Raw genomic sequence first — 22017 nt, 5'->3', positions numbered from 1 at the left:
CTCGGTGTGTTTTGGTGCAGTGTTGGAGGGTATGTACGTGTCTCGGTGTGTTTTGGTGCAGTGTTTGAGGGGTGTAAATGTCTCGGTGTGTTTTTGTGCAGTTTTGGAGGGGTGCAAATGTCTTGGTGTGTTTTGGTGCAGTGTTGGAGGGGTGTAAATGTCTCGGTGTGTTTTGGTGCAGTTTTGGAGGGGTGTAAATGTCTCGGTGTGTTTTGGTGCAGTGTTGGAGGGGTCTAAGTGTCTCGGTGTGTTTTGGTGCATTATTAGAGGGGTGTAAATGTCTCGGTGTGTTTTGCTGCAGTGTTGGAGGGGTGTAAGTGTTTCGGTGTGTTTTGGTGTAGTATTAGAGGGGTGTAAATGTCTCGGTGTGTTTTGGTGCAGTATTGGAGGGGTGTAAATGTCTCGATGTGTTTTGGTGCAGTATTGGAGGAGTGTAAATGTCTCGATGTGTTTTGGTGCAGTATTGGAGGGGTGTAAATGTCTCGGTGTGTTTTGGTGCAGTGTTGGAGGGGTGTAAATGTCTCGGTGTGTTTTGATGTAGTATTGGAGGGGTGTAAGTGTCTCGGTGTGTTTTGGTGTAGTATTGGAGGGGTGTAAATGTCTCGGTGTGTATTGGTGCAGTATTGGAGGGGTGTAAATGTCTCGGTGTGTTTTGGTGCAGTATTGGACGGGTGTAAATGTCTCGGTGTGTTTTGGTGCAGTATTGGAGGGGTGTAAGTGTCTCGGTGTGTTTTGGTGCAGTGTTGGAGGGGTGTAAGTGTCTCGGTGTGTTTTGGTGCAGTGTTGGAGGGGTGTAAGTGTCTCGGTGTGTTTTGGTGCAGTGTTGGAGGGGTGTACGTGTCTCGGTGTGTTTTGGTGCAGTGTTGGAGGGGTGTAAATGTCTCGGTGTGTTTCTGTGCAGTTTTGGAGGGGTGCAAATGTCTTGGTGTGTTTTGGTGCAGTGTTGGAGGGGTGTAAATGTCTCGGTGTGTTTTGGTGCAGTATTGGAGGAGTGTAACTGTCACGGTGTGTATTGGTGCAGTATTCGAGGGGTGTAAATGTCTCGGTGTGTTTTGGTGCAGTATTGGAGGGGTGTAAATGTCTTGGTGTGTTTTGGTGCAGTATTGGAGGGGTGTAAGTGTCTCGGTGTGTATTGGTGCAGTATTGGAGGGGTGTAAATGTCTTGGTGTGTTTTGGTGCAGTGTTGGGTGGGTGTAAGTGTCTCAGTGTGTTTTGGTGCAGTGTTGGAGGGGTGTAAGTGTGTTGGTGTGTTTTGGTGCAGTATTGGAGGGGTGTAAGTGTCTCGGTGTGTTTTGGTGCAGTATTGGAGGGGTGTAAGTGTTTCGGTGAGTTTTGGTGCAGTGTTGGAGGGGTGTAAGTCTCTCCGTGTGTTTTGGTGCAGTGTTGGAGGGTATGTACGTGTCTCGGTGTGTTTTGGTGCAGTGTTGGAGGGGTGTAAATGTCTCGGTGTGTTTTTGTGCAGTTTTGGAGGGGTGCAAATGTCTTGGTGTGTTTTGGTGCAGTATTGGAGGGGTGTAAATGTCTCGGTGTGAATTGGTGCAGTATTGGAGGGGTGTAAATGTCTCGGTGTGTTTTGGTGCAGTATTGGAGGAGTGTAACTGTCACGGTGTGTATTGGTGCAGTATTGGAGGGGTGTAAATGTCTCGGTGTGTTTTGGTGCAGTATTGGAGGGGTGTAAATGTCTCGGTGTGTTTTGGTGCAGTATTGGAGGGGTGTAAGTGTCTCGGTGTGTATTGGTGCAGTATTGGAGGGGTGTAAATGTCTTGGTGTGTTTTGGTGCAGTGTTGGATGGGTGTAAGTGTCTCAGTGTGTTTTGGTGCAGTGTTGGAGGGGTGTAAGTGTGCTGGTGTGTTTTGGTGCAGTATTGGAGGGGTGTAAGTGTCTCGGTGTGTTTTGGTGCAGTATTGGAGGGGTGTCAGTGTTTCGGTGAGTTTTGGTGCAGTGTTGGAGGGGTGTAAGTCTCTCGGTGTGTTTTGGTGCAGTGTTGGAGGGTATGTACGTGTCTCGGTGTGTTTTGGTGCAGTGTTTGAGGGGTGTAAATGTCTCGGTGTGTTTTTGTGCAGTTTTGGAGGGGTGCAAATGTCTTGGTGTGTTTTGGTGCAGTGTTGGAGGGGTGTAAATGTCTCGGTGTGTTTTGGTGCAGTTTTGGAGGGGTGTAAATGTCTCGGTGTGTTTTGGTGCAGTGTTGGAGGGGTCTAAGTGTCTCGGTGTGTTTTGGTGCATTATTAGAGGGGTGTAAATGTCTCGGTGTGTTTTGCTGCAGTGTTGGAGGGGTGTAAGTGTTTCGGTGTGTTTTGGTGTAGTATTAGAGGGGTGTAAATGTCTCGGTGTGTTTTGGTGCAGTATTGGAGGGGTGTAAATGTCTCGATGTGTTTTGGTGCAGTATTGGAGGAGTGTAAATGTCTCGATGTGTTTTGGTGCAGTATTGGAGGGGTGTAAATGTCTCGGTGTGTTTTGGTGCAGTGTTGGAGGGGTGTAAATGTCTCGGTGTGTTTTGATGTAGTATTGGAGGGGTGTAAGTGTCTCGGTGTGTTTTGGTGTAGTATTGGAGGGGTGTAAATGTCTCGGTGTGTATTGGTGCAGTATTGGAGGGGTGTAAATGTCTCGGTGTGTTTTGGTGCAGTATTGGACGGGTGTAAATGTCTCGGTGTGTTTTGGTGCAGTATTGGAGGGGTGTAAGTGTCTCGGTGTGTTTTGGTGCAGTGTTGGAGGGGTGTAAGTGTCTCGGTGTGTTTTGGTGCAGTGTTGGAGGGGTGTAAGTGTCTCGGTGTGTTTTGGTGCAGTGTTGGAGGGGTGTACGTGTCTCGGTGTGTTTTGGTGCAGTGTTGGAGGGGTGTAAATGTCTCGGTGTGTTTCTGTGCAGTTTTGGAGGGGTGCAAATGTCTTGGTGTGTTTTGGTGCAGTGTTGGAGGGGTGTAAATGTCTCGGTGTGTTTTGGTGCAGTTTTGGAGGGGTGTAAATGTCTCGGTGTGTTTTGGTGCAGTTTTGGAGGGGTGTAAGTGTCTCGGTGTGTTTTGGTGCAGTATTGGAGGGGTGTAAATGTCTCGGTGTGTTTTGGTGCAGTGTTGGAGGGGTGTAAGTGTCTCGGTGTGTTTTGGTGTAGTATTGGCGGGGTGTAAGTGTCTCGGTGTGTTTTAGTGCAGTATTGGAGGGGTGTAAATGTCTCGGTGTGTTTTGGTGTAGTATTGGAGGTGTGTAAGTGTCTCGGTGTGTTTTGGTGCAGTATTGGAGGGGTGTAAGTGTCTCGGTGTGTTTTGGTGCAGTGTTGGAGGGGTGTAAGTGTCTCGGTGTGTTTTGGTGCAGTATTGGAGGGGTGTAACTGTCTCGGTGTGTTTTGGTGTAGTGTTGGAGGGGTGTAAATGTCTCGGCGTGTTTTGGTGCAGTGTTGGAGGGGTGTAAATGTCTCGGTGTGTTTTGGTGCAGTGTTGGAGGGGTGTAAATGTCTCGGTGTGTTTTGGTGCAGTGTTGGAGGGGTGTAAATGTCTCGGTGTGTTTTGGTCAGTATTGGTGGATTATCAATGTCCTGGTGTGTTTTGGTGCAGTATTGGAGGGGTGTAACTGTCTCGGTGTGTTTTGGTGCAGTGTTGGAGGGGTGTAAATGTCTCGGCGTGTTTTGGTGCAGTGTTGGAGGGGTGTAAATGTCTCGGTGTGTTTTGGTGCAGTGTTGGAGGGGTGTAAATGTCTCGGTGTGTTTTGGTGCAGTGTTGGAGGGGTGTAAATGTCTCGGTGTGTTTTGGTCAGTATTGGTGGATTATCAATGTCCTGGTGTCTTTTGGTGCAGTATTGGAATATTGTAAGTGTCTCAGTGTGATTTGGTGCAGTGCTGCTTCTGCAGTGTTGTCAAAACACTGAAAGTGTTGTCAGTGCAGGCGAAGGAGCAGAATCAATAACACTGGAGAAAACCTGCCCAAAAACATGAACAACAGAGGATTGCGAGGAAGATAGCAATCCCGGGAAATTTGCCCTCAATTTCAAAAGCACCAGAACAAACAATTAAATCTAACAAAAAACATCCGATGCTCAGTTAGATTTGGAGCGATAGACAACAGCACCACAAAAACACCTGGGAACAGAGTCCAGTGTGGTGAAGAGACTTTAATACTCGGACGATACAAAGTTACAAGCAAAGCCTATGAGCTGAATGGCCACAATCGGTGCTGTATCACTCTGAATGAAGGTTTTCCTCGATCAAGTTGATTAATTAGACAGCCTCACATGGTGCAAGGGCTCTTTGTCCGTTTGTTGACTTGCTGGGAACGCCATAGAACCTGGAAATTTGGAATTGTGGAAGATGAGAGAGAAAAAAAAAAATCTAAATATTGGTTGGAACGATATGAGAGAGGACGGCGCGGTGGTTAGCACTGCTGCCTCATGGCGCGGAGGACCCGGGTTTGATCCCGGCTCCGGGTCACTGTCCGCGTGGAGTTTGCACATTCTCCCCGTGTCTGCGTGGGTCTCACCCCCACAACCCAAAGATGTGCAGGGTTGGTGGACTGGCCACGCTAAATTGTCCCTTAATTGGGAAAACTCAAAAAAAAAAGGGGGAAAAATTCAGAAACAGTAGTTTATCCTGCGAAGGATTAAAATAAAACGTTTCTTCAGTGGGCGATGATGCTGTTTTAATCACGAAACAAAAATCACGGGTGGAATTCTCTGGTCAGAGGTCGGTTCTTTACACAGAGAGTGGTGGGTGTGTGGAATGCACTGCCAGTGGAGGTGGTGGAGTCAGAGTCATTAGGGACATTTAAGCGACTCTTAGACAGGCACATGGACAGCAGTAAATTGAAGGGGTGTAGGTTAGGTTGATCTTAGGTTAGGATAAATGGTTGGCACAACATCGTGGGCTGAAGGGCCTGTACTTTGCTGTAATGTTCTATGTTCTATAATGGGGCTATGTCCCCACGCTCACGAGAAAACGGGCACGATTCACTCTGGACTTACCTGGAGAAAATCCAGAGTGATTCTCCTACCTGAAGGGGCTAGCGGGGCCCCCGCGTAGTCCTCGCAGCTCCGGCTGTCGATACAGGGCCCTGCATTTCCGGCCGGAGGTCCGCGCATGCGCACAGCGGCCCCGCGCAACATGGCGGACCCACGCAGCGGACCGGCCCCGAGAATATAGGCTGAGATCGCGCGCGCCCGCCGATCGGTGTCCCCGATCGCGTGTCTGGCCGTCCTGGAGCCCCCCCCCCACCCTCCCCACTGATGGATTCCCCCCGCCCCCCCACTCAGTCCGCAGCCGCCACTCCGAGTGCCCGCTGGGTGGAACCATGAGTGAACCACGCCGGTGGGAACTTAGCCGGTTGCCGGTGGAGAATCGCCGCGTGGGCCTCTTTCACTGGCCCCCGATCGGCGCCATGTCGACTGCGCACGATTGCCGCCGATTCTCCAGTCCCCGGAGAATCACGGGAGCGGCGTCGGACCCGATTGCGCGTCAGACGCCCATTCTCTGCCCCCACGCCGAGCGCGATTTCGGCATGGAGGCTCGGAGAATCCCGGCCCACATTTCTGAAAATGTAGAATAAGTGTGACAGCAGGGCCACTGGAGATATAAACTTGATTGGGATGACGGGAAACCCACTCAGCACACCAGCGTCAAAAGACACTTCAGAGTTCGGTCATGTCTCTGCGAGCACCTACAGGGAAACGGCTGTTCATTTACACATCGCAACAATATTATAACGAAAAGGCTCCAAACCTCTCAGAGAAGAATCCATATCTTTGCAGAGCTGGTACAAATCTCTGCCACTGCCTGACATCCTCTCCCCTGCGGACAAAACAGAAGAGAAGCTGCACTTTCCAAGCCACAGTTGCCGAGTATCCCGATATTTTAATTTTTAATTAAATGGGAAGAAACAAAATAATTCAATACACAGCTTGAATTATTTTAGATCAAGAATAGAAAGACGTAGCTCTGAACAGCACCGTAACAACTGATGACTGTGACGGCACAGAGAGGAATGAGGAGTTTGATCACAAATGGCTCTCTGATTTAAGATGGAACTTCTCGGTTTCATTTGCTTTCTGTGCGATTACTTTTGAGAAAAATAATCACTCCCTGACTTTAGGTAAAATGTAAAGTCGCCATAATCCCAGATGCTCTCTCTTTTGCGAGGGAGAGCTGACTGGTGGTGATATAACTGAGGATTAGCACACGTCTGGCGAGGGGCAAAGTTGAGAAGGTTAATAACCTCAGCCGATACGGGAATTGAACCCGCGCTGCTGGCCTCGCTCTGCATCATGAAACCAGCTGCCCAGACAACTGAGCTAAACCAGCCCCCTAACTTTACAGATTCAATCAAAGGTAAAGGTAGGTTCACACTGTTCGCCTTCTGCAGAGACCTGGGCATCACAGATGTCAGCATTGTATTGTGTAAGCATCCGAGAAACGATGGCATTTGCAGAGCAGTCACTGTTTTGATTGTCCATCAACGTGCACACGTTCCACAAACAGAAATTCACGTGTTTTATCGCCTGTGTGTGTTTTTTCGACCACACGGGTGAGGATCCCACTGGGTGTAGTTTTATTGGTCAGAGCAGTTTGGGATCGCCCATGTTTGGGACACCCTTTCCTCGAGCGAGGGGAGCAGAGGGGGCCCTAGAAAGGTCTGTTCGGTGGGCCCTGGTGCCAGGGAGTCACTTCTGTCTGAAAGCAAGGGCTCAGCGACCATCAGGAATTCACCGTCTACACACGTGTGCTGAGGGACCTCCAGGTTCACAGCCTGAGGCCATTCGTCCATCGCCTCAGGGCGTTTCGGTGTCTCAAATAGAGGCCCGTCAGTGTCATCTTTCAACGCGAGGAAGCCATGTGCAACCGACAACCACACAATCCTGACGGGTTGGCAATCTTGACAAAGGGCATGGCAAGTCAGGGTGGTTCAGAGAGTCGCAATCCCACTGTGGCCTTTATTGTCTTCTCTTCCGTTGATGTGCACCTGACTGTTTCATCCTCTGTTGAGGGCTTGAAAACACAGGTTATTTTTTTATTTTAAAAAAAATTGGTGGGGGGGAGAGAGAGAGAGAGACAGAGAGAGAGACAGACAGAGAGAGAGAGAGACAGACAGACAGACAGACAGAGAGAGAGACAGACAGACAGACAGAGAGAGAGACAGACAGACAGAGAGAGAGAGAGAGAGAGACAGAGAGGGAGAGAATCTACAGCTGTACCCCTGGGAGCAATCTGGAAACAAATGCTCTTAACGGATCAGGGAATGACGGAGGGCACCGACAACTTGAAAACAACCACCCTAAAGAAAGGAATCTTTGAAACATTCTCCTTTTGCCCTGGAATGTGGCCGATTCCCTTCAGGGGGCAGCAAGAGTCACTCACATAGTCACGGACAGGCTGATGTGGGGAGAAAAGGGTTGGGCTCTGGACATTTCACGAGTTGTGTCCTTAACAATTTAATCTGTCTTTCTGAATTTAAGTTCAGCAGCAATGACCTCCAGCATCATAGCCACGGCAGTACCACTGCCCTATATCTGTGCGTGCAAAATAACGGGAGGCCCAATCCCTGTGAAGATCGATAAAGCTGTTTCATTGCAAGTCCAAAATGAATACCCTCAGATAAAGCAAAAACATTTAGCTGGTAATCCAGTGGCTTAATTACTCACCATCTAATACGTTGATTTTTGGAAAGATTTCCAGCATGGCACTCCGATATGACGTATTCATACAAACTGAAAACAAAAGACTTCACTCAGTTACATCTTTCCATAAAAAACAGCATCTAAGACATTCGCATTTCATTCGAGCACGCAGAGCTTTACAGCGGAACATGGGAGCAGCAATTATTTTATCCTTTAAAAGCTATTTAATATCTCACATAAAGTATGTGCCGCATCACATTGCTACAGGCACCATTACATGGTGACTAACTAGCTTCAAATGAGTCACCCTTTCTTTAACCTTGCTTCATTACTTGCAGTCAAGGTACCATAAATAACGGAAGGCCGAGGATTTATCTCCTGCTGCAATCCTGCCACTTACACAGGCGAGAAAACATAACAGGAAAGGAATCAACCGGATTCTTGTCCAATTATTTTATTGCTTTCAAAGATAAGACATTTATCTGGAGCCTTTCATGGCTTCAGGGAAGGGTTTTTATCGCCAATGAAGCACTTTCTGTCAGTGTCGGCACTGTTGGAATGGCTGAAAACGCGGCAGGCAATTTACGCAGAGCAAGCTCCCACAGACAGAAATCTGTTTGAGTGGTTTTAGTTCAGGGGTAAGTCAGGACACTGGGGAAAACTCCCTAGTGCTGGCCCAGATTTTCTGCTCAGGAAGCGCAACTCGAGCCCACAGTCTTCTGACTCAAAGGCCGGAGTGCTACACACTGAACCATGACCCGAAGGTGTAAATCGATTACCTGGATTGGTGAAGTTGCAAACGGTGTCTTTCAGTCGAATTGTCTCCAGGTTCTTCAGCTCAGAGAGGGAACGAAGCGCAGCAACACTAGAGTACAGTGCAGGTAGTTAAAAGCAATACTCTGCCTAAATTTGCAACACCTGGTTTAGCACAGGGCTAAATCGCTGGCTTTGAAAGCAGACCAAGGCAGGCCAGCAGCACGGTTCAATTCCCATACCAGCCTCTCCAAACAGGCGCCGGAATGTGGCGACTAGGGGCTTTTCACAGTAACTTCATTTGAAGCCTACTTGTGACAATAAGTTATTTTTTTCACCTAAACGGAGCAACATTGACTAAATACGCGTAGAACACAATACAAACTATACAAAGGAAATAACTTCTGATTTACCTGCTGATTAGGTTTCCTGACAAATTTAGGTTCTGCAGGTTTTCACAGGAGTAGAGGGGACCTACGATTTAAAAAAACCACATTTGTCTTTTTAAATATCATCTCCCGTAAGTAGAGGCTAAAAGAATTCAGGTTCGCCACCGTGACTTCTATATCACTGACCTTAAAGTTCTCGGAGGCAGGGGATTTCAATCATCAGCTGCTCTTTCCAAGCTGGAGGTGGCACTGCTGTTACATCCCCAGGAGCTCAGACTGCCCGGCAGGAAGGATGGTGGGTGAGAGGCTGGCAAAGGTCGCCCGGAAGATGCTGCCATGGTCTGCCCGAGATCGGACATTTGTGGTCACCCACCTTACCCTAATCCTTGAGAGTGGCAAAGCAGAACCCACAGGCATGCACTGTTTTCTTTCATTTAAACAAAACAAAAAGGCCGAGCTCCCTCACAAACCAACGTGCCTCACTGGCCTGCCGCACTTCCCACTTTTTGTCCATTTTGTTTCTAAATTTTGAGTTCCCAATTAATTGTTTCTAATTAAGGGGCTATTTAGCGTGGCCAATCCACCTAACCTGCACATCTTTGGGTTGTGGGGGAACGAGACCCACGCAAGCCCGGGGGGGGGGGGGGGGGGGGGGGGGGGGGGGGGGGGGGGGGGGGGGGGGGGGGTGCAAACTCCACACGGACAGTGACCCAGAGCCGGGATCGAACCTGGGACCTCGGCGCCTTGAGGCAGCAATGCCAAACACCGTGCTGCCCACCTGTCCATGTTTCTGAAAATCTAAAAAATATACTTAAAATTTTTTTTTTAACAATAAACGCAACAAAGTAACAAAAAGAAATCAACAAGACGCAAAACAGAAGAAGAGTTGTAGAAAACACAGGAGAAAGACAGGATAAACTCAGAACAGTGTACTTAAGAAACCGGAGCCTCTAGTTTATATATCGGCTCACTTCAGCAATGGATCAGCAAATTGAGTGGGGGAAGGAAGAACAGGATGCATGCCTTTACGTATTGCGATATCAGACTAACAAAACAAAATAGTCCATGGGGATCCCAACAGGAGTAAGTCAGCCAAAGTGGAGCCTATGAATTTAAGGTAGGGGGTCAGGGAAAAGTCAGGAATTCCATTGGGATGCATTCCATGATTAGCCTATGCCAGTTGTGAATTGAAGGATATTTGTCAATAATCCAGGAGGATAAGATATTCTTACGAATTGCAATGGTCAGGATATTATACAGCCTTTTTTCGTTAGAATCAGTCATTCTCTCATCTTGTAGACTCAGAATCAGTAACACAGGATTAGACTCCAAGGCTCTATCAAAAATCCTTCCCAGCTCTCTGACTACACCCTACCAATGGGATTGAATCTTAACACGGGTCCATTAACAATGTATATACTACCAGGCACTTTAGGCACATCAGGGTTACCGCAAAATCAAACCTGTGTCTAAGACCAGGCGTTACGTGCAAACCGTGCAGTCGCTTAAACTGGGTCTTCTTCATTTTATTGCAAACCAAAATTTTACCAGAACAATATTACCCATGTCTCCTCGCCAATATTGATTGCCAAGTTCTAGAATTTAAAGTATCATAGAACTTGCTGATTAATTGGTTAGGCTCCGCAGAATCTAGGATTTTTTTCCACCGGGGAAATTGTGGAGTCTAGATGCAAAGTTGTCTTGTTAAGGATAAAGTCTATCAGTTGTAAATACTTAAAAAGAGTGACGCGACACGACAAATTGTTGACATAGCTGCTCAAAGGATCACAAGGAAGCATCTCTGAACAAGTCTCCCAGCCTACAAATGCTTCTATCTCTCAGAGTGTTCAATCCTTGGCCGATTAGACTGGGTGGAAACTCTGGACTGCCCTCGATAGGAGAGAGAACGGAAGTCAGTTTAGATCTCCCTTCTAGTCGATGGACCAATCTTCACACTTTAAGAGTGTTAATAATTATAGGATTATCACACAGAGAGGAGGAGAAATTTCTTCACACTGACAGTGGTGAGCCAGCGGAATTCATTACCACATGAAGTAGTTGAGGCCAAAACATGAGGGTCTGGATCCATTCCTGACGCTAAGTGCCGATGCCATCGGAGGATTCGTGGTGTTTCTCGACGGGGAAATCGGCACAAAACCTGCACCGATTCTGCTACCAGTGAGGGGCTAGCACTGGCGCTGCGCGAAACACCCATGGAGCGCGTGGTAAACGGTTGGAGAATGGCCGGGTCCGTGCTGCACATGCGCAGGGCCGACAAGCTGCAATCGCGGCAACGCCTACGCCCCCCAAACATGCACCAATCGCGTTGGAAAAGATGGCGCTGGCTGTGCTGGACCGCGTACTCGCCCACCTTAACTCCACAGCCCACCTCCTGGCCAGCCCCCACCACAACCCCCAGCCCTGGCAGAAGACCCTCCCCCCGCCCTGGGCAGCAGTACAGATCTCGGCCAAGTGTGGCGGTGCTAGACACTGTCCGCACACCCACTCTCTCTCCACAGCCACATTGCCAGGCTCACGACCGCTGAGCCCACACGTGGCTCGTGCCGCTGGGAACTCGGCTCATCGGAGGCAGAGCATCGTGGGAGGGCCCGCTAATAACATTCCAACGGGGTTGCGACTGCATCTCGATGTCGCCGATTTGGAGGGGGGGGGGTGACCCGGTGTCAAACAGCACCTGCCGCAATTTCAGCGTCAGGAGCCATTCTCCGCCCGATCGGCGCTCCCGATTTCAGCGTCGGGCAACGGAGAATCCCACCTTGTATGTTTTCAAGAAGCAGTTAGACATAGCACTTAGGGCAAAGGGGATCAAAGGCTATGGGGGAAAAGCGGGATTGGGCTATTGAGTTGGATGATCAGCCATGATCATAATGAATGGTGGAGTAGGTTCAAAGGGCCAAATGGCCGCTTCCTGCTCTTACTTTCTATGTTTCTATGTTTTTTCAAAATAAACTTAGAGAACCCAATTCATTTTTTCCAATTAAGAGGCAATTTAACATGGCCAATCCACCTTCCCTGCACATCTTTGGGTTATGGGGGGCGAAACCCACGCAAACACGGGGAGAATGCGCAAACTCCACACGGACAGTGACCCAGAGCCGGGATCGAACCTGGGATATGTTTTTATGTTAACAGAACCTGCCTTGAAGTCATCATAAAACAACCAGACCTGCAGAGGAAAAACTAACTGTTCTGCTTCAATATCGAGCCAAATAGTGAAGGGTCCTTCCTAACCCAATCCCTTATAAACCTTAAAAAGGTCAGCTGACATTGCTTAATATTCAGGACATCCAAACCTCCCTTAGCCTCCGGGAGTTGGAGCTTAACAAACTTAAGGTGAGGTTTCTTCTTGTTCCAGATAAATTAACTCATCATTCTGTTGATTTCCTTAACAACCCTAGCCGACAGTAGTATGGGCAGCATCTGCCGAGGATACAACAATCTAGGCAACACATTCATTTCTGTCAAGGTTATCCTTCCCATCCACGAATCTGGCAGGGCTGACCAACGAGCTAAGTCCACTTAATAGACGCAATCAACCGAGGGAAATTGGCCCCATATAACTGCCTGAAGGAAGGGGTAATGGAAACACCCAGATACTTAAATCCCAAGGGGGACCAGTGAAAGGGGAAATTAACAAGAGGAGGAGGTTTATCTCTGAATTCATCCACCGGCATGGCCTCAAACTCAGCAAAATGGATCTTATAACCGGAGAAACACTAAATCTATTCATGACACCAATAATGGCGGGAACCTTTACAGGAAGTTATAGATGGTATGGTCAAATGGGCAGATAGTGGCATATGGAATTTATCCCTGAAAAGTGTGAGGTGGTACACTTTGGAAGAGGTAATTTGGCAAGGAAATATTCAATGAGTGGCCTGACACTGGGAAGTTCTGAGGAACAAAGGGACCTTGGCATGTTTGTCCATAGACCACTGAAGGCAGAAGGGCAGGTTAATAGGGTGGTGAAAGAGGCATATGGGATACTTGCCTTTTTCAATCGAGATATAGATTACAAAAGTAGGACTGTCATGTTGGAGTGGTATAGAATTTGATGGGGCCACAGCTGGAGCAGTTCCGGTCGCCAAGGATGTGATTGCATTGGAGGGGGTACAGAGGAGATTCACCAGGATGTCTGGGATGGGACATTTAAGTTATGAAGAGAGGTTGGATAGGCTTGGATTGTTTTTGTTGGAGCAAAGAAGACGGAGGGGCAACCTGATCGAGGTGTACAAGATTATGAGGGACAAGGTGGATAGTGAGCTGCATTTCCCTTGGTTGAAGGGTCGGTTACAAGAGGACACAAGTGAAAGGTGAGGGGCAGGAGGTTTAGGGGGGATTTGAGGAAAAACGTTTTTACCCAGAGGGTGGTGACGGTCTGGGACGCACTGCCTGGGAGGGTGGCAGAGGCGGGTTGCCTCACATCCTTTAAAAAGGTACCTGGATGAGCACTTGGCAGGTCATAACATTCAAGGCTATGGGCCAAGTGGGATTAGGTAGGTAGGTCAGGTGTTTTTCACATGTCGGTGCAGACTCGATGGGCTGAAGGGCCTCTTCTGCACTGTGTACTTTTGTGATTCTATGAACCGAGACACCCAGGTTCGACACAAACCGCCGCACATTATCCGCATAAGGCGTGATCTTGTGCTGCCTCTGCCCCACATTCTATTCCTGATATTAAGGGATGTTTTTCTAATGGCCTCTGCCAGTGGCTCAATAGCTAGTGCAAACAACAAGGGGGACAGAGGTCACCCCGTCTAGTCCCTCTCTGGAGCCCACAATTCTTCGACCATAAACAGTTTGTGAGCACAGCTGCCTAGGCCTATGATCCAACACGTGAATCCACTTAACGTAATCCTCCCCCAAACCGAATCTCGTAACGTCTACATCAAATAATTCCATTCAACCCGATCAAAAGCTTTTTCCACGACCGGGAGATGCCCATCCAATGCCTGCTTCTGAAGAGCTTGAATAACATTCAGTAATTTTCTAACATTATTATTGGAGAAACTACCCTGAATAAACCCAGTTTGGTTTCTCCCGAACAACCGTCGGAAGGATATCCTTCAGCCTTCTTGCCAGAACCTTCGACAACAGTCTCAGGTCAACATTCAGGTGGGAAATTGGCCTGGAAGAGGCACATTCCTCCGGACTTGGAAATATGTCGGCCGTTCCTTCGCTGTCGCTGCGTCCAAATCTTGGAGCTCCCTCCCTAACAGCACTGTGGGTGCACCTACACAACAGGGACTGCAGCGGTTTGAGAAGGCAGCTCACCACCACCTCCTCAAGGACAATTCGGGATGAGCAACAAATGCTGGCCTCGCCAGTGGCGTCCACACCAGATGTAAGAATTTTTTAAAACTCTGACTCAGTTGAAACATATGAAGTGACAGGAAAAGGCAAGTAGAGTTCAGTTGGTACAGTTCAGCCTGCTGCAGAGAGCTAGATTCTGAGGAGGACAGGGATGAAGTTAAAAATTTCACTGGCAGCACGGTGGCGCAGTGGTTAGCACTGTAGTCTCGCGGTGCCGAGGTCCCAGGTTCGAGCCCGGCTCTGGGTCACTGACCGTGTGGAGTTTGCACATTCGCCCCGTGTTCGCGTGGGTTTCGCCCCCACAACCTAAAGATGTGCAGGGTAGATGGATTGGCCGCGCTAAATTGCCCCTTAATTGGAAAAAATGAATCGGGTACTCTAAATTTTTTTTTAAATTTCGGGAACATACTGAAGGGGTTAATGAAGTTGGAATTCAAAACTAACCTGTAGAAATATTATTTCAGCAAGTGTGTTTTCAATCTAGAAACATGCTCCCAAGAGAGACAATGGAAGAGAGAGGGCTGATTAATTTGAAACATGCCATGTGGATTTGCATTTGCAAGTATCACACGGCTTGAGAGGAACAGATTACTTATGGTTCCCAGAGTTCTCGACCACTGGGACTTTTTCCTCACCTCATGTCTGTTTCTGTGGTAGAGTAATTGTGATTGATCGCTTGGATTTGGCAACAAATCCGATTTTGTTGCATCATGTCACTACCAGGAGGGCGGAAGGAAAACTGGACGGATTTTGCTCTTTTTCGATATTTCTAACCCGATGGTCTAATCACTGCTCTGTTAAATGCTGTGGCAGCAGCCAATGTCAATTACTGCAAGCTTCTCCCAATCGGGTTAATATGTGTTTGAGGTTACATCAGGTTTGCCATCTGTTACTGTCACTGGCATGCCCAAACCTTCATTAAGGACATGTCACAATGCCTTAATGAACAGATGTCTCAATATTTAATCTCTGCTAGGTTTTTCAATGCTCAAAACAGCTGCACTTAAAAAAAAGACAATCAGAGATGCACACCGCAAGGGTCTTCATTAAGATTCAGATCGCTCGGCGATACTCTACTCTGCCATGGTGACTCCGCTTCCTAAGGAACCCTGATTGGCTGTGAAGGGCTTTGAAACATCAAGGATGTATCATTTCAATGCTCACTGTCCTTCTAACCGCGCTCCCTCCCAACCCTGCAAACTGCTGATGCCTTGTCTGCCCGTTTAGCCGTTCGTTTGTGCGACACAGACTCCTTCCCGTTTTTCTCCTGCTCGTAAAGCACGGGTGGAAAAGTGTACTTTAAACGCGATCAAAGCAAATTACTGTGGATGCTGGAATCTGAAACAAAAGCAGAAAATACTGGGCAATCTCAGCAGGCCTGACAGCAGCTGTGGAGAGAGAACGGAGCTAATGTCTCTAGTCCAGATGACTCTTTGTCAGAGTCGATTCGCCAGTTGAATAATTAATTACTGCACATGATTCAAGGTTAAAACAAAAACATCGCAAAACATGTGGGACGGGCAGAGTGCACTGATGAGTTTAAAAGGATATAACCTGCAAACGGCAGGCGGGCTGGTTCCGTGGGGGCCTACTTTACTCCATGTCGGGCCCCTGTAGGGCTCCTCCATATTGCCCGGGGTCCGGCACGGAGAAGGGCCGTTCCGCGCATGCGTGGATACACGCCGGCTGTTCCGCGCGTGCGTGGATACACGCCGGCCGTTCCGCGCGTGCGTGGATACACGCTGGCCGTTCCGCGCCGGCTGGAGCTGCGGGAACCACTCCGGCAGCAACCTAGCGCCCGCGAAAGAGGAGAATTCCTCACTTTCGGGGGCCGTTGACGCCGGAGTGGTTGCCGCCGGTTTTCACGCCGGCGAGGGGACATAGCCCCATTTTTGGAGGATCCCATCCAAGGAGTCACCAAATAATATTTTTTTTTCTACAGCTCATTTGGATATCACAGAGGAACTCAACTCCCCTAACCCGTGATTCATTTACCTGATTTCTACACTGACCTTTTGATGGCCTTAATTTCCTGTTAAGCTGAGGTTTCCATTCATCACACTGCGGCAGAGCTTGGTGCTGGGCAGGTCAACACGAAAGGTATTCCTGGTCTCCAGCAGAAAAATCAAGGGATATGGAGATCAGGGGGAATTCAGGTCAAAGATCACCCGGGGTCATGGGCCACCCCTGTTTGCCTCATGTACAAAAGGCCTCGACCAACATTCCAGTGCAGTACAGAGGGAGAGCTGCACTGTCGGATGTGCCATCTTTTGGAAGGGACATTAAAACGTGGCTCAATCTGCCTGTTCAGGTGGATGTAAAAGATCCCATGGCACGGTTTGAAGAATAATTATCCCTGGTGTCCTGGCCAATATTTATCTCTCTATCAACACAAAAATAAACATATAATCTGGTCATTATCACTGTGCTGTCTGTGGGAGTTTACAAATTGGTTGCGGTGTTTCTTAGTGCTTAACACTTCAAAAAGTACTTCATTGGCTGTAAGTGCTGAGACATCAGGGGCGTCATTCTCCGACCCCCCGCCGGGTGGGAGATTCGCCGGGGGCTGCCGTGAATCCCACCCCCGCCGAAGTCTCCGGCACCGGAGATTCGGCGGGGGCGGGAATCGTGGCGCGCCAGTTGGCGGGCCCCCCCGCTCGATTCTCCGGCCCGGATGGGCCGAAGTCCCGCAGATAAATTGCCTGTCCCGCCGGCGTAAATTAAAGCACCTATTTACTGGCGGGACAAGGCGGCGCGGGCGGGCTCCGGGGTCCTGGGGGGGGGGGGCGCGTGGCGATCTGACCCCGGGGGGTGCCCCCACGGTGGCCTGGCTCGCGATCGGGGCCCACCGATCCGCGGGCGGGCCTGTGCCATGGGGGCACTCTTTCCCTTCCGCCTCCGCCACGGTCTCCACCATGGCGGAGGCGGAAGGAGACCCTTCACTGCGCATGCGCGGGAAACTGTCAGCGGCCGCTGACGCTCCCGCGCATGCGCCGCCCCGACATGTCATTTCCGGGCCAGCTGGCGGGGCAACAAAGGCCGTTTCCGCCAGCTGGCGGGGAGGAAATTCCTCCGGCGTCGGCCTAGCACCTCAATGTTGGGGCTCGGCCCCCAAAGATGCGGAGCATTCCGCACCTTTGGGGCGGCGCGATGCCCGTCTGATTGGCGCCGTTTTGGGCGCCAGTCGGCGGGCATCGCGCCGTTTCGGGAGAATTTCGCCCCAGATATAAATGCAAGTCTTTCTATTTTTATGCCAGGCCTCTCTGCTGCTCAGGGTGTTATGGGTGGCCAATTTGGCTAAAGATTCCAGTAACAATACAGCTGTGCCAGTTATTAGGACACGCAGGGCCCTGCCAAAGTGAAGTTTGCATTAAGTTTGTCATGCAGTTGTTCTATTGTACAATTGGCAGCCCAGAAAGCTCAGGTGAAGTGCTGACAAGGGAAAGGAATGGGCAGCACGGTGGTCAGCATTGCTGCCTCACAGCGCCAGGGATCCGGGTTCAAATTCTGGCCTCGCCTGTTTGGAGTTTGCACGCTCTCCCCGTGTCTGCGTGGGGTTCCTCCGGGTGCTCCGGTTTCCTCCCGCAGTCCAAAGGTGTGCAGGTTAGGTGAACTGGCCATGATAAATTGCCCCTTGTGTCCAAAGGTGTGCAGACTCGGTGGGGTTACAGGGTTAGGGTGGGGAAGAGGGCCCTAGGTAGGGTGCTCTTCCAGAGGGCCGGTGCAGACTCGATGGGCAAAATGACCTCTTTCTGCACTGTAGGAATTATATGCCTATGTCTAGTCCTGAGCAGCTTATCTCGTATAATCGTAGAAACACAGAAGGAGGCCATTCTGCACATCATGCCCATGCTGGCTCTCTGCTAGACCAATTCACCTGTTGCCCTCCCCCCTTTCGCATTGGCCCTACAAATGTTGCTTTTCTAGATAATTATGGAATTCCCCTTTTTGTAAAATAAATTTAGAGTACCCAATTCATTTTTTTTTCCAATTAAGGGACAATTTAGCGTGGCCAATCCACCTACCCTGCACATCTTTGGGTTGTGGGGGTGAGACCCAAGCAAACACGGGGAGAATGTGCAGACTCCACACGGACAGTGTCCTGGAGCCAGGATCGAACCCGGGTCCTCAGTGGCGAGAGGCAGCAGTGCTATGAATTCTCCATTTAAAAGAGGGGGCCACAATCAGGGCGTGTTACAGTGCATGCGGAAACACGGCACATTCTGTAGATGAGCTTCCCTCAGCCCAAACCGTTACTAAACAATTGCAGGTTGGGGTAAAAATAATTGGCAGAGAGATTTAACATCCTAGTTCTTATTAAGCTTATCAGACTTTGTGTTCCCAATCCAGGAAAGCCAGCTTACCAAGATTGGAGATCCGGTTGGCTGACAAGTTGAGCACTGTGAGAAGCTTGAGTGAGGCGAGGGGAGTGAGGTTTGAGATGTTGTTTCCTGATAGATTCAGTCGCTCCAGGTTTACACAGTCTCCAATGCACCCAAGATTGCAAATCCCTGCGGCGAGCAACACCATAAATATTAAGATCAAAGTAAATTACTGCGGATACAGGAATCCAAAACAAAAACAGAAAATACGGGACAATCTCAGCCCGTCTGACAGCATCTGTGGAGAGAGAACGGAGCTAATGTTTCGAGTTGGCATGACAAGTTGAGCAGAGCTTTGACAAAGAGTCATCCAGACTCGCGACGTTAGCCCCCTTCTCTCTCCACATATACTGCAAGGCCTGCTGAGATCGCCCAGTATTTACTGTTTTTGTTACCACAAATATTAATTCTTTTTGCACTCATTCTTGGCAAACCCTCAAACTGAAACGTTCTTCTGTCTTGGCTATTTTTAAATTTTGGTTTTGCTTTTCAAATATTTGATTAATAATTATTTGATATTGCAGAGTGAAGAATAGTCTTATTTTCCCAAAGATACTTGACCACCAGATCCAGCTGTGTACTGTTGAAAGCTGAGACAAGAACTTAGTATTGATCATCTTTTCAAAATAAAATGGCTGCAAGATGGGGGGCACAGGGCACATGTGGCATTCGGCAGTGGTGGGACTGTGTCGTGCCTGTTGGATAACACAAGCTCCTCGTTTGCACCTTTCCATCCTGACACGCTTAGTGACGTGACTAGTGACTGCATAGAGGGCTGAATGGTCTCCTTCTGTGCTGAATTTACTGCCTTCCTGCCCCCTCTCCTCCCAGAGGAGCACAGAAGACAAGCGGATTATGCACAGGAAGGGATGCCAAGAAAAACAAGGGGAGTGAGCAAAAGAGAAACAAGCCAAAGAGAGAGAGGGAAAGAGTGCGCTTCCTAAAAATGTAATCATAAGCTTCTTGTTCCCACACTGATGTGCTGGAAAGGAGAAGCGAGCAATTCATTACTATAATTTTAGCACAATACAGACTATGTTGCTGGTTATGGGGTTACACCAATTTAAAAACTCAGCATGTTACCACAGATAAAATTGGTTTATCTGCAGATTTATTCAGTCACATATTTAAAACGGCAGTGAGGGGGTATAATGTCTATTTAAATATTAAACACAGATATAGTGCACGCATCCATGATTAACAACCTGATAATTACAGTACTAATTAGACTTTTGGCTGAAAAAAACAGAAGCCACATCTGCCAGCTCACAGGGACATAAAAGATCATGTGGCATTATTCACACAAAGGGAAGAAGGCTTCTCGTTGTTATGGACAACATTTAACCCTCAACCACCATCTCAAAACACACATTATCTGCCTGGTTTTAACTCTGGAGTGGGTGTAAATCTAGTTACCGTTTTTGCCTGCGCACGCCACTCAATTTCAAACACTAATTTATTGATTGTAGAGTTCTCTGGGAAGCGATGGGGGGTACAAGACACTAGAGTACATACTGGCAACTGCATTATTTGAATAAGCAGCATATTAATGCGAAACTAAAACAAATTATGCTCAGAGGATTAACCCAGTGCCTTGTTCATAAGGAATTGGAGCAGTCGCAAATATTCAGCAGTTTAATAGGATTTGAGAGAGTTGCCCCAATTACCCTTCTGCTCACCAAAATTCTGCAGCTTCAGAAACATAATTGACTCCAGGTCAAATTGTCCGGTTTTTGACTTGAGCATCTGCACCGTGATTTTTACATTTTCATCTACGGAAAGAAAACAGAAAGAGAAAAGAAATGTGAGGCGAGTGCAGGCCCGGTGTGAGTAAGGAGGGCATTGGTCAGAGATGCTAAGACGTTGGGGATGGCGGGAAGAGTCCAGGTCAGGTGGTCAATAATAATAATCTTTATTAGTGTCACAAGTAAGCTTACATTAACACTACAATGAAGTTACTGGAAAAGCCCCTTGTCGCCACATTCCGGCGCCAGTTCGGGTACACTGAGGGAGAATTCAGAATGTCAAATTCACCTAACAAACCCGTCTTTCGGGACTTGTGGGAGGAAACCAGAGCAAACCCACGCAGACACGGGGAGAACGTGCAGACTCCGCACAGACAGGGACCCAAGTCGGGAATCACGCAATGTCGTAATCAAACCCGGGTCCCTGCCGCTATGAAGCAGCAGTGCTAACCACTGGGCTGCCCAAAGAGGGGGCCAGGGTGAGAGGGACTGTGTGGGGTCAGGTGGCCAGAGTGGTTTGTCAGGTCGAGGTGGCCGGAGGAGAGGGGGGGGGTGTTTCGTGGTCAGGGGGCAGGTTGGGTGAGGTGTTTGGGGACATGAGGAGGCGGCGTCATGGTTAGGTAGCTGGGGAGAGCGGGGTGAGGTGACAGTGGCTGGGGTCAAGGGTCAGTGAGTGTGCAGTCAAGGGTTAGGTGGTCAGAGAGGTTCTGGGGTCAGTGACTGGGGCCGTTCAAGGGTCATGTGTTTAGAGCGGGTTCCAGGGTCAGAGGATAAGCAAGGGTCAGGTGTTGAGATAGGGTCAAGTGGCGAGGGCAAGGGGAGAGAGGGGGGGGGGGGGGGCGAGCAAGGGGGAGGGAGAGGGGGGGCGAGGGGGAGAGGGGGGGGCGAGGGGGAGAGGGGTGGGGCAAGGCTCAGGGGGGGAGTTGGGCGGGGGGGTTTAATGATGAAACATTCCCTCGGCACCGCCGGCCCCCGGCGGGAAACTCACTCCCCTCCCGGCCCGCGGCCTCCATCGCCGGCCCTGGGCACGTCGCCGGGGTAACCGCTGCCGGCCGAGTGGCCGGCGACACTGTCGCAAAGTGAAAATTCGCGACCGTAAAGCCCGGCGGCTGCCGCTGGGGTTGCCAACCCTCCCGGACTGGCCCCATTGTTCAAGGCGGGAGAGTCCGCCAGGAGCCAATCTCCAGGAAGACAGCCAGTTGGCAACTTGACAATGTGATATTTGCTTCCATAAGGAGTAGGATTCCCAAATTTTGAATTTTATAAATCAAAATCTCAACACAAACAATTAGCAAAAGGAACAAGTACAGGAGTTGACCAGACTTTGTGTCGCGCTCCACCATGGCCCATCTTCCACTTCAAACATCTTCCATTCATCTTTCAGAATCCGTCCACTTCAAACTCTCGACTTCGGACCTATTCAATGATTCAGCATCCACTGCCCGCTGGTGTAGAAATTCCAAGGATTCGCAACCCTTCAAGTGAAGAAATTCCTCTTCCCCTCAGCCCTTATCCCAAGACTGTGCTCCCCTCTTGTTGAATGTCCTCTCCGAGCGTACTGCCGCAGAGCTGGATATAAGGCCACAAGGCATTGGAGCAGAATTAGGCCACTCGGCCCATCAGGACTGCTCCGCCATTCAATCATGGGTGGCACAGTGGTTAGCACTGCTGCCTCACTGCACCAGGGACCCAGGTTTGATTCCGGCCTCAGGTGACTGTGTGGAGTTTGCATGTTCTCCCCGTGTCCATGTGGATTTCTTCTGGGTGCTCCGCTTTCCTCCCAGTCCAAAGATGTGCAGGTTAGGTGGATTGGCCATGATAAATTGC

General features: G+C 49.3%; 1 protein-coding gene across 5 annotated transcripts in view; it reads right to left on the bottom strand.

Moving 5' to 3' along the window:
• Positions 1–21655, bottom strand: part of lrrc61 (leucine rich repeat containing 61) — a 65337-nt gene extending 43682 nt beyond the window's left edge. The window contains exons 1-8 of one of the 5 annotated variants that reach the window (XM_072492970.1): positions 21514–21646; positions 20125–20217; positions 18428–18574; positions 8754–8814; positions 8367–8452; positions 7612–7677; positions 5696–5764; positions 4081–4268 (exon numbers count right to left, since the gene is read on the bottom strand). In XM_072492970.1, the coding sequence (XP_072349071.1) occupies positions 4198–4268; positions 5696–5764; positions 7612–7677; positions 8367–8452; positions 8754–8814; positions 18428–18574; positions 20125–20217; positions 21514–21556 (636 nt within the window). In that variant the 5' untranslated portion in view covers positions 21557–21646 and the 3' untranslated portion in view covers positions 4081–4197. Of the gene's footprint in view, positions 1–4080; positions 4269–5695; positions 5765–7611; positions 7678–8366; positions 8453–8753; positions 8815–18427; positions 18575–20124; positions 20218–20479; positions 20963–21178; positions 21253–21513 lie in introns of those variants that run through there. The other 4 variants (XM_072492966.1, XM_072492967.1, XM_072492969.1 and 1 more) reach the window with 4 other exon arrangements.
• Between the last annotated feature and the right edge of the window lie 362 nt (positions 21656–22017).

The sequence above is a fragment of the Scyliorhinus torazame genome, chromosome 30, assembly GCF_047496885.1.
Source record: "Scyliorhinus torazame isolate Kashiwa2021f chromosome 30, sScyTor2.1, whole genome shotgun sequence".
Lineage (NCBI taxonomy): Eukaryota > Metazoa > Chordata > Chondrichthyes > Carcharhiniformes > Scyliorhinidae > Scyliorhinus > Scyliorhinus torazame.
This window is presented reverse-complemented; position numbering and strand designations above follow the sequence as displayed.